The 13,608-nt window shown below is 32.2% G+C and overlaps 1 protein-coding gene across 1 annotated transcript in view; it reads left to right on the plus strand.

Moving 5' to 3' along the window:
* The window catches only part of LOC145683960 (uncharacterized), a 31,243-nt gene extending 22,278 nt beyond the window's left edge, over positions 1-8,965 (plus strand). Inside the window, exon 2 of the mRNA XM_081755678.1 lies at positions 907-8,965. Within this exon, the coding sequence (XP_081611804.1) occupies positions 934-2,328 (1,395 nt within the window). The 5' untranslated portion in view covers positions 907-933 and the 3' untranslated portion in view covers positions 2,329-8,965. The remainder of the gene's footprint in view (positions 1-906) is intronic.
* The last annotated feature ends 4,643 nt before the right edge of the window (positions 8,966-13,608 follow it).

The raw sequence follows: 13,608 nt of genomic DNA on the forward strand, positions 1-13,608 counted from the left end.
TGACGGGGCTGCACTAATGCATTATATGAATCAGAAATGTCCTGCACAACATGACATGTAATCGCAATTTGAATTATCTTAGCTCCCGGGGGAACAGTTAGCCTTCTCCGAGGAGAGGTGGAAGAGAAATAGGAAAACAGCTTCATCATTCCAAAGAATATTGTGAAAATTTTCAGATCAATGTGATATCAGATTGAAGTATCTCAAGCTGTGTTTCAAATTAAAGATTGAACGAAATCTCATTAACTTCTTATAATGTTGCTTATTTTTCAAACACTAATTTATAACAACATATATATATATAAAAGACTTTAAAGACTTATAATTCATACACTTTGTAATATTTGCAAAAGTTTCTGAATAGTCCAGTTTTCAAGGGAGAAGATCACAATTCATTCAAAAACACTCGCAGGTTTGAGGGGAGCCATGAATATGTTAGGGGCGCCAAGTAATTAAAAATTCTCTTACCAATATCTAAATTATGATTTTTCATTAATAATAGCATTTTGTATTGAGATCTGGAGGAGCCACGGAAATTTTAGGATCCATAGCCCTCCTCTATTAATTCATTCATGTAAGAATATTCAATTAATACATTCATTTCTTCATTCATTGAGGAAGATGTGATAATTTTAATCATCTAAAACAGAAAAATATCCAGACAGTTACAATTATATTCCGTTCAACGTCTATCAAGTATGTTGACAAATAAGTTCTATGACTTCTGTTTCAGAAGGGAAAACTTTTCACATCAGCCGAAGAGACTACGAATTTAAAATTTCATTTTTGAAAATAAGTTTCTTACACATGAACTATTAACCTTGTTTTCTGTGCAATTTATTAACATTACATATTACAAGTAATATTTTCATAATTGTTAATATCCAAATTTATTTTTGTTTTCAGGGTCAGAGATTTGAAGAAAATATAAAAATGGCGTCCAATTCAGCCACAATGTTATGGATTGCATTCATCCTGCTGGCAGTGATGCGACCTGTGACGGTTGAACTGCAATTACTTCACACAAGGTCATCTTGTGACTTCATTAACCACTTATCTACATACAAGTGTAGAAATATTTATAACATGTCCTCTGTCAAAGTGTATGTACATTCCCACAAACAAATTAAAGTGTTGGATATTTCTAATAACAATATACATGTGTTGCCTAAAGAAATATTTCTTCTTAGAGGGTTTACGAAAGTAAATCGACTTCACATGTCCAATAGTGGAGTTGAATTAATTGATCCTCAAGCGTTTAGTGGTTTGATGTTCCTCAGTGAGGTGGATTTATCAAACAATGCACTATATAGTTTGAATCCGGACACATTTAAAGATAATCCAACACTGTGGTACCTAAATTTACGAAATAATCCACTGTCAACAATACCTCAAGAGCCTACATTCCTTAATGCACCTTCTTTAAAGTTTTTGGACATATCAATGTGTAAATTTCATAGTTTAACTGTTAGCTCTTTCCTGAATTTGAAAGATCTCGTTCATTTAAATCTCTCTGGAAACTTACTTACTGTGGTAAGTCACAGGACATTCCTTCCCTTACATCAACTACGAGTTTTAGATTTATCAAGAAACCCGTGGAATTGTGTATGCATGATGCAATCTTTACGAGACTGGTACATTCAGCAGTACCCATTTTCTCAAGACTCTGTGTTTTGTAGTGCACCCAAATGTTTAGAAGGAAGATCTTGGGCAGAGGAGGACAGTTTCTGCAATGGTGCTACAGCAATTAGCTTTGCTAGTAGGTCGAAGCGAGAAGTGAACACTGAGGATCCGCTTTGGGCAGGGTTACCATATCCAGGATGCAAAGGCCCTGAACCAACGCGTGAATTTCCATGGGTATCTGTGATTGGTGTCGTTGTAGTGTGTCTGTTAATAATAGTTGTTGGATTTATTCTTTACAGAACATGCAGACAAAAGCATGTAACAAGATCCTTCTGGGTGCGTGATAGGGACACTGCACCATTGACAACCGAGAACTTCATGAATCATCGACAGAATTCTATCATGCCTTTTGGAATCATTGATGATGTCGCTACTTTCCAGAGGAGTTCTTGTGATTATCCTCCTCCGTACTCGACGGACATCCCACCTGTGACAATTAAACCTGATGTTACATTTAATAATGATATGACATCCACGAATAAACACACACAGACAACGACATCGCAGCAGCATTTCTTGAGAAAGACTCCCATCTACGAAATCCTTCACTCAACAGCTGATAGTCATCGCAGAGACGCTTTAGATTCAGTGGAAAAGAAGGACCTCAGAAATGTAGATATCGAGAAACAACAGTGTCACTACTAGATATGTACGTATTTATGACATACATTTGAAAGAGTTGACGTCATCAGTAAGTTTGTACGTATATCGTCCACATTTGAGCTCATCATTATTTCTGTATAGCTTAGATGTGTTGTCGTATAAACATTTTGATTATATGATGATTCTACGTTTTAAAATGAATGTCCTATCATGTGGGCTACAAGTTTATTCCTTTCGCTAATTTTATTGTATATCAAACTATGCATGCATGATGTATATCAAATGATGCAGTGTGTATGTGAAGAATAACGAAAAATATTTCATCTTGCATGAATGATAATGGAAATATGTATAAATGTACAGTATATTGTATGCGAGGTTCATGCCCATTTATTGCATGTTTGGTCGTAATGACAATCGTAGTAAAAAGCATTTAGCTATGGTTTAGGGATAAAATATTAATAAGGATTTATCCTCGTGAAGGACATAAAATTATGCAATCAATTGTGTGGTAAATTTTGAGTTTTTAAATACCTCCGAAGAATTTTGTCGGATTTGGAATACGATAAATCCGAAATGGTTCTAAAGTGACCGGAGACGTTTTTTAAGAAATCAAAGTAGAATATTATCATTCATATTGAATGGCTTATATATAATACAGATATTTTTCACAGATAGAACATAACTTCAGCCCTCGAGACCAATCTATAAAGTTAATTTGGTACAGTGCATCAATTGAGAGTTAACAGGACATAGAGATATTTTGGATCAGTTTCTTATTTGATTCATCATATTACTGATGAATGAATTGTGAGATTTTCTACATTACATATGGGTGCGCGCATAAAAAAAATGTTCAGTTCGTGCATGTATGTGTTTTAAAATATAGTATTCAGATTCTACTACACAGCGGATTTGATGCTCACAAGAGTAAACTAGATATTTTAGGAATAAATAAAAAGACCGTCTAACTATGGAATCTAATCAAAGGTACCTTAAGAATAAGACAATTCAGTTTTACAAATTACTATAACTACTTAATATCCATTCATGGTTATTACCATGGAAAGGTGGCATATTTGAATGAATATTTCTAACAGAAAAAAATTCATCATAAATTCATATATGAGAAAGGTAGCAAGGATGTGGCATATCACTAATAAACAACAAGGTAAAATATAAGTACTTTGTCGTGATGAAGGTGAAGTTCTTGGATATATGAATCTGTTTTCAATCTTGGGATAGTTTTAATGAGAAAATTCTAGTTGTGTTTACGCCTTTGTTATTTAAAAGACGCAGTAGCAAGGAATGTTATATCAAATAATGGTATTGTCGCCCTCTGATGGGCGAAGAAAGCGAATAAGGACAACGAACATTACTAAAACGTTATACTATGTGTACACTAAAAGACAATATGAAAAATTATTGCTCGATCTGTTACCATTTGGAATCGAACCCAGGACCATAGCACGATGATTCGTATTGTGCTAGATTAACATGAAGGCAAAGAACTATCAGGATTTACAAATGATCGTTGACAAGAGACTGGGAACGTAAGATTTATAAAAACCATCTATTAACATGATTTCCAGTCCTTTGTTCGTCTTCCATTATTAACCAACATATTTTAATATCATTGATGACATCATTAGTGCTATGCGAATACATTCCAAGAAACAAAGAAAACTGGAGAAATATATAAGAATTTTTGGTGCAGCTAAATTTCTCCTCAAGATAATTATTATAATTAATGTCTGAATTCTATAACTTATGTCTGCTTCTAGCTTATACAAGGTGTTACATAAATGTGTCATATTCTTTGGAGAACAGATTCCTTACATCCAAAATAAAAAAAAGTTCATATGGAATGTGCTCAAAAGTGGATAGTTTCGGAGTTATACGGTGCCGAAAATGTGAAATAAGTGAACTTTAAAAGTTTGTAGCTCCACTACTATTGGATCCATCGTAGTCGGATCAACACACACCGAGGAACTGGTATGTGAACTATCCAAATATCCATGTTTAAGGATGCTCCAGTACTTGCACACTAATTTTTAGAGAGGTAGGTAGAAAGTGATCAAGTACTCCCAAACAGCCTCTCTAAAATGTGTTATGTAAATATTGTGGCACATTTATTTAACACCCTGTATATTTTATGATGGTTACAATTTATTTTATCATTCGAGTTTAAATGGGTGAAAAATAACGAACACATACCTTCTGGTATTAATTTTACATCCCAGAAGAGAACCTTCCAGCTAACTTGTGAAGATTGTTTATAATTATCTTATTTCAGATTAATGTTAGTTACCTATAACAATAATTTTCGTACGATACTGACAAAAAAGTATGAATATTGCTCATAATAATTTTAAATATGCAAATACTATGCATAATACGCACAAAACATACAGTTTTTCTTTATTTGGGGTACAAGAAATGTAATCTAAGGTTAGCAATCATAATTAACTTACTATCAAACACACTGTGTATGCATGGAAGAATAGTTGCAGTTTACAAATGAACAAATTTGGTTCGACAATTATTCAAAATTGGGTCTATATTTTACGGTATAACAATAAAATTAAACAGTTTACTTTTGCATCAAACTTAAATACATCTCAAAATTTTATTAAATCTTAAGTTTTACAAATAACTAATACTAACTGTACCTCCCGAGCTTTTGGCCCGCTGTACGTTATAAGTTATAATCATATTTAAATAGAAACTTCAATTGTTAATATTTACCCACCAATCACCCCAAAGTCCATACTGTACACAATTATTCAAAGACTTCAAGACAAGTGATAGCGCATGTAGTGACATCTATTATAGCATCAGACAGGCAAGAGATAATGCAAGTAGCTACTATACTATTAGAGTGATAAGCGTGGTGTACAAACTGAGACGTTTAACGTATTACTACTATTACACGTATACATAATGTAATTACAACTATAAGGTTTTCTTGAAAAGTTTGAAATAGTTCTTCAGAACTTTATTTGAATTAGCGTATCTTATCATGAAAGATCTTTTATGAGTTATTTGAACACCAAAGCAATTGCACTACATTCTGTAATTTCTTATATATAGGCAAAGAAAGGTCAAGGAATCTTAATATTATTACGGTTGTCAATTTAGTATAGGGTGGAGATTTCATAAAAACTGGTTATTTAATAACAAATCGAAAGTCTGAAATTATTGATAATCTTCACAATCATTCGTCGTCATTGCTGCACTTTTTGTTACAAATTAAAAAGCCTAATGTTCTCAGATAATCTCTGCTTCTTTTACAAGAATTATCCAATTTAACACCGTCCAATATAATTGTAACATTTTCTCCAGCTTTGCATTTTTCATCTATTATTTCTTCACTTACATCACTAAAAATACAGTTCCTTCTTATGCCATGTTGCAATTAGTTTATTTTCTATTTTGTTAATTGTGTAATCGTTGTTAAGATCTCGAATACTCTTGTCAACATTTTCATGTTCATTTCTCATTTCCTATTAGCAATGATTTCCATACTTTGTCATGACCAGTTTATTCTTATACAATGTTGCAATCAGTTTATTTTCTACTTTATAATTATCCAATCATTCCTAAACTCTCCAATATTTCATATTAATTTCTTCTTCCTTTCAAGTAATGCTCTCCACTCTTTGTCATAACCAGTTTCTTCTTAAACTATGCAGCAATCAATTCATTTTCCACTTTTTAATAGTCTAATCATGGTTAAGGTCTCCAATATTTCATGTTGATTTTCCTATCTTCCAAATAATATCCTACATTCTTTGTCATAACCAGTTTCTTCTTATACAATGTTGGAACTAGTTTATTTTCCAGTTCTCAATTGTATAATTTTTGTGAAGTTATCGAATACTATTTCCAAACTTTCCTTATTAGTTTCTCCTTTCTTCCAGCTAATTTTCTTCATTCCCTTTGACATGGTTTCTTTTTAAATAATTCGCAATTAATTTGTTTTACACTTCGTTATGGTCTAATCATTGATAAGCTGTCGAATGCTTCATGTCCCTTCTAGATAATGTTCTCCATACTTTGCCATAACCAGTTTCTTCTTACGTACTGTTGCAACTAGTTTACATTCCACTAATAATTGTTAATAATTTTGTTAAAATTAATTGTTTAATAATTTTTCAAGCCCTTGATACTCTTCCTAACGCTACCTTGTTGAGTTTTATTTCTTCCAGATAAAGTTCTCCATTCTTTCCCATACTCAGTTTCTTCCCATACAATGTTGTAACTAGTTTCTTTTCCATCTTTTAATTGTTTAATCATCATCACGTACTCTGAAGTTCTTTTTCTAACCCTTCCTTGTTGATTTCTCATTCCTTCCGGGTAAGTTTCTTTCCAATTTATTTTGCATACCTATGTTACAAGTGTTTTTACATCATCTTTCTGTGGGGTATATCTTTAGTACAAAAAAACAGTATATCCTGTCTTTTATCTTCAGCAAACTAATGTCTTAATTTTATGACTACCACTTATCCTAAACAGAAATTTATAAGCACAAATAAATAGTAAAGAAATAAGTATAATTGATAAGACCACAAAGTTGAGTTAACATTTTTAGGCTACAACGTAACTTGCGCATGGAATAATTACTCATCAAGTTTGTTGCTTGAGATTATCTTTGCTACTTGGCTGGCTTATCAGCATATAGAAGGAAGTTGCTACGAAATGCTGAGAAGTACGTTGTGTTGAATTATTACATTTACCGCTGCAACGTGTACTGTAGAAAGATTAAAATTGTGAACTATCATACATATTTTAAGAATATGTCATTCAGCAAAAAAGATATAAATCTCACGCGTTGATCACCTAACAACTTGCTGGTGAAAAATATACACATTATGACAAAGATATAACAATTACAATTGTGTATAGATATCTTATATGCCTATAATATCCAGCCGGAGATGGCGTGAATATTAATATGTAATTACTATTATATAAATGTATATTTTTGTGTAATTACATACTTGTAAACTACGCTAAGTGTCTCTGGAAGCTTGGAATTTTATTTCTGATCCAATAATAATAAATCTATAAGTGACAATGGCGTTCTAAGAAACTGACAAACATTCAAGTAATATCTACATTTTTTCCAAAATCATGGCTTTATTTTTGGGAACGTTTATATTAGCAAAATTTAGTTATACATAACATGATTGAGCAGTGCAAAGCAATGAAGAAAGGTGCCATTGAATTAAGTAGAGTATATGTGACACAAATTAAACGTTTCTCAATATCTAATTAAGAATAATAGTTCACATGTATTTGCTACAGTTTTATACTTTTCCCACATTACTCGTGAAGTACCATGTATTAGAATAAAATAAAGCAAAACTCTTGTAAAAATTTGATTATTAGTTAATGACATGTGGATGAAGAATTAGTTTAAATGTTAATTTCTTATTAATACGTTTAAATCAATTTTAAAGAAATATTTCAAATACTGATACTAGTTACAAACTTATATTCTTGTTTTTTACTTTCTTGGTTTGATCAGATTTTCTAATCATTTCAATGAAACTTAAAACAAATTCTGTTAAGATGTTTCAAAAAAGTATAGTTTCGAGCTGTTCTAATAGTTGAAACAAGTTACTAGAGATCATGAAGAAAATAGGTAAGAAATGAACCCAAATATAAAGATCAAGAATGTAAATACCACTGTATCCAAAGTACCAAAGTTTCAGAGCTCGTACACCTGGAGGACTTCAGAATAGGAAAACCACTTGATATTTGTGAAAACGTGGTATTAAATCGTTATGTATCCGAAACATTCAGCACGTCCCTGTGCTATTTTACTAAATATAAGTAGAAGTGTATCATTTCTGTGTTTACCGAGTTCACGCAGATTTTAAATTAACTATTCGTTTTAAGACTGTAAGGACTTTGGTATGTGTCGAAAATTACATCCGAAGCAAAAGCACATACTCAGAAGTGTTCTTTTCTTCATATTGCTTACGATGTGAATCATTTCCTTTCTTCGTAGTGAAGGCTTGGTTAGATCATTTGGTTTTGTACCAATGATTTATGTCCAGGCGTGCAAGTTCAGTTTCTTTATTGCCACACTTTGAATATTTTTTTTAAATGATCCGAAAATCCGTTCAAAACATTTCACTTAAGTTATTAATGTGATTTGTGAAGATGTTTAATTCATTTTCTACCTAGATATATGTGTGGTTCGTACAATTAATTTTGAATTGAATTATGCAAATTCTTTGTGTGTAATAGGTAAAGCACTACAAGAGTCATATTTATATATAAAAAAGTGATGAATGAAGGCTGTAATAAATATTGTATATACATTCTTAAAAACTTATTTTAATTTAGCTATAGTTTTATTTCCTCAGCTGTAGAATCTGTATATATACATATATAAGTAGAGATGTTGTTATATGTGTACATATTATGTCAAATAACGAACTTTCAAAATTTAATTCCAACAACTGTAAGAAAATAAGTCAATCTAGTCATTAGATCAGTAGGAAACCAAATACAGATTCACCAATCTGTCTTGTTCTATGCAAGTATTATATCGTTTTCTTTACACAGTAATTTTTGCTGAATATCTAGATTGCTAGAATATCCAAACGATATCAACAAGGTATTCTATGTGTGTTAATATATATATATATATATATATATATATATATATATATATATATATATATATATATATATATATATATATATATATATATATAAATTATCCAATCTTCGCACGGGGAGAATACATTTATCAAAAGTATTTGAACCTCTTCTCCCCATCAGGAAACTCATTTTAATGAAAGTCTATGATAAAATCTCGTAAGACAATATATTTTTAACATAAATTTTTAAAGATCCCCCCTTTCATTTAGAATATACCCATTAACCAATGTAACATGATAAAAATTCAACTTGAGGTAAGTACTAATTTTGTTCCAAAATTCGTTACTCACTGATCAGTCCTTTTCTCATGATTGATCACAAACAAGTAATTATATGGATTTCAATATAACGGAAAAATACTAAAAGTTGCTGCCTATTTCGCCTTAAAACGAAAAATAAAAACAACACTAGCAGTCTTGTCCGTTTATTTGTAACGAGAAAGTTATGTACTAAGTTTCATTTTCTTAAATTGATGGGCTTTCTTTTTTTCCCGCTCAAACTTTAGGATGCATATTTTAATCAAACTGACACGATTAAGAGCCAGGCCGAGATATATATATGATAACTATATTTAAAAGAAAAATCAAATGGTTCAGCTGTTTTCTCGTGATTCAGTTACTTATAAGATTGGTTTTATATTTATATGTTTGATTAAGATTCAGATATAAAGCATACTTAAGGTTTTCGCTACAGCCACGCTAACTTTGTTAACCTTTTAATTACGGAGCCTTTTTAAAAAATAAAGCCTGGGATACGGCGCCAATTTCTGCAGTTGCCTAGTATGTCTCCCGAATAAAACACATGCAAGTGCATATATGTGATACCCAACTAACTAACTAACTAACTCTATGGCCTATGGAACCCGGAGGTTCAGTGCCGCGTTCACAAAAGCTCTCCACTGACTTCTATCCTTAGCTAATTGGATCCAGTTTCTACTTTGTATTCCTATCTCTGCGAGATCCATCTTAATATTATCCTCCCATCTGCGCCTAGGTCTTCCTAATGGTCGTTTTCCTATGGGTCTACCAGTCAAGACTTTGAAAGCGTTTCTACTTTCTTCCATTCTAGCTACATGACCTGCCCACCTAAGCCTCCTAGACTTGACGACCCTAACAATGTTGGGTAAACCGTATAAACTATGTAGTTCCTCGTTATGAAGCTTCCGCCATTCCCCGTTCTCGTTCCCCATTCTCGGGCCAAATGAAACATACTCACGTTCCACCATTTGGCGTCACTGGTTTACACCATACATGAAAATTAGTTCCAGCTTATTGAAAAACAAAGTTGAGGGCAGAAATTGAATGTAAGGCTTTTTTGAAAAAGAAAATCTTTAACATTCCAGGGTTATGTTCTTTAGTGTAAGGAGAAGAATAAATAGTGAAAACAAAGGAATTGATAGAATGCAAATGTAGGAGAAAACAGAATAAAATCTTGAAAACTCAAGGACAAAATATCAACCACAAACTTACATGTTTTGGGTTCGATCCAAGGTTTTGAACTGCTTTACATTGTATTTCAGAATACCAAGTTGATACATTTGTTAGGGAGTTTTACGTTAGTACATATGGTTCCGTTTCTTGTAAACTATAGATCCAGGTTTTACGAGTCTTCATCCCGGCGAAATTAAAATACCGCTAATTTTACAGTAATTATGTGATATCTTCAAATAGATAAAATATAATCGAAATGTGGAACAAGAGCGTCCTAAACAATATTATTTTGCATGAGAAACCGTTATCACGACTCACTTATCTGCTTTCGATTTCAAGCCATTTTGAAAATTGGCATTTATTTTCGCGTTTTTAAACAGCTGAAAACGGAAAGCCACTAGATGACTTGTGATAACGGTACCTCACGCAAAATAATATTGTCTAGGGCGCTCTTGTTTCATATTTCTATTATCTTTTATCTATTTGAAGATATCACATAATTACTGTAAGATTAGCGGTATTTTAATTTCGCCGGGATGAAGACTGTTAATAAGCTTCATAGCTGTTAAAAAAAATACATTTTTAGATTATAAACAAATTATCCAAAGTGAAATTAAATCTTTAACATCCCACGATTATGTCCTGTAGACTAAAGGAAACGGATTATTATGGCAAGTGAATGATTATTGAAAAATTAGTGGAACGAGAATGTACGAGGAAAGGGAGCACCCCAAGAAAACCTACAGACACGACGTTGTCCACCACAAATTTAATTGGCCGGGGATCGAACCAGGGATGATCCCATACACCAGAGATAGATGCTCTACCACTGAGCCACCGTGCCCCCCAACATATTATACGAATTTATTTCAGGTATTTCTTTTGATTTCCGTTAAAAGTGTAATGAATAGATGAGTCGAATTAATTAATAATAAAACATACAGTAATTTCACTAATTTGAATCGGTATAATTTAGTGGTGGGCACAAAAACCGGTTTTTCGGTTTTTAGAAAAACCGAAACCGGTTTTTGAAAATTTAAAAAAAAACGGTTTCGGTTTTCACCGAAACCGGATTCGGTTATCTTCAAAACCGTTTTCTGTTTTCTTCAAAACCGGTTATCGGTTTCCTTCAAAACCGGTTCGGTTTTTCACCTGATCCGGTTTCGGTTTTCTTCAAAACCGATTCCTATTTTCTTCCAAAATTTGTTCTATTTCTGACCAGAACGGTGTTTCGTTGTTCTCCGGAAACCGAATCCATTTCCACAGAAATAGTTTTATGTGTTTTCGAAAAGTTTTCACCGAAACCAGTTTCGGTGAAAACAGAACCGGGTTTGGAGAAAACCGAAACCGGTTTCGGTGAAAAATCGAACCGGTTTTGGAGAAAACAGAAATGTCGGTTTTTCGGGTTTCGGTTTTTATAGAAACCGTTTTTCGGTTTTTATAAAAACCGGTTTTGCCCATCCCTAGTATAATTACAATTAATATTTTTAATAATTTGATTGTTGTAAATGCCGATGTATAAATTAATTATATTATTAGTGCAAACATTATTTTCCGTAAGTACTGAGATTAGTGAATTGTATTTGAGTTTCCTTGTAATATAACGGACAATATTTCATTCCATTTAATATAGTTGACTGTTAAAATACATTAAAATACATACAAATAAAATATTTTCATGTGGCTTAGTGTAATGTGATTACAATTTCTTTTTTATTTATGCGTTAAAAGTCTTTATGAAATAAAATTGTGTTGAAGAGAAAAATTTTATTCAAAAAGTGTCATCATGTTTTTCTGTTTATATACTGTAACTATTTTGGAATTATTTTTCTCAATAAAAATATTTTTATTTATTCCTCACTTTTCATTTATTGTATTTTTTAGGTTTTTGTAATGAAACAAAAAATAAACGAAATTGTTAATGGCGTCTCCTACACTTCCCATTATTTGCGTCCTTCCTGATTTATTCTGAAATATTAAATACAGCACATATTGTACGAATCTCATCTTATTTGTATTAAACTCGGCATGGTGCTAGTTCTGGATTGCCTGTACAAGCTTGTGAAATGCTAGGGAGTGTATTCTTTTGGTTCCTGAGGTATGAGTCTTCGATTGTAGGGAGAGGATTTAACGAAAATTTTCCAAAATAATTTTAATAAAAATTAGCAGTAAAACTCAATGAAGGATGACCTTTTCCCACTAGAATACTTAAAACTGAGCCATCACTTTGATTTACAATTGACTGAATTTTGAACGGAACAATGAATTAAAACCATATATGTAAATGCATTTGGTGGGAATTTCCGTACTTACTTAGACTCCGTTCGAAATTCTCCAATTGTTAAATTTATATTGTCGGTTGAGAAGGATTAGCTATATGGTGAAGATAAGAAAATAGTTTCAAGACGGATTACATAAGCAGCATTCACGTTGCGTTATGTAAAATCGATACAAAGGAGAATACAGACATTCCATACCAATAATATCAAGAAACTGTAACTTCATTCTAAAAGATGGTTAAAGATATCAACTTATGGTGCATTAGTGCGGATACGGCTAACAAAACGGTTAGTGTGGAGAAATCTTCATATAACTGAAACATAGCAACAAGATTACAAAGCAAAGGATACAATGTTTTGAAACAGAATTCCTTAACCTTCTAATATGAATAATCATTAAACTATGAACAATTTGAGGTTTTCAGATGATATAGGCCTAACTAGTTCAGGTACTAATACTAGTTCAAGTTTCTAGCTTAAGTGGTTTGGCTTGGGTGTTGATCAATCAGAATTTCTTCTTTTATAGGACCAAGGGCATCGATCCTGGGGGGCCAAGGGGTCCCAGGTCTCCCCAAAGCTCATGTGGGCCCCCATGTATTTTTATGAATATATATTTTTATATGTATTTTTAAATTGTTATATGTATTGTTGTATATATTTTTTATGAATGCCCCCCCCCCTCAAAGTTACAGAGAAATCGGCGCCCTTGTATAGGGCTATATAGAAATTATTTTATTAAATTAAAAGCCTAAATACCTAACTTTCATGCCTCTAACACAAAGCCCCAAAAGTGTATTCCAAGAACTGGTAAAAATTTAAGCATCTTCAAACAATTTCGAGATACTGCCATGTTATTTTAATAATTTCAACCGCGATTCTTTTTATTCTCTCTTCCCTTTTTTCTTTCCTTATAAAGGAAATATAATAAAAAC

Source organism: Thermobia domestica, chromosome 4 (assembly GCF_964235325.1).
Source record: "Thermobia domestica chromosome 4, izTheDome1.hap1.1, whole genome shotgun sequence".
Lineage (NCBI taxonomy): Eukaryota > Metazoa > Arthropoda > Insecta > Zygentoma > Lepismatidae > Thermobia > Thermobia domestica.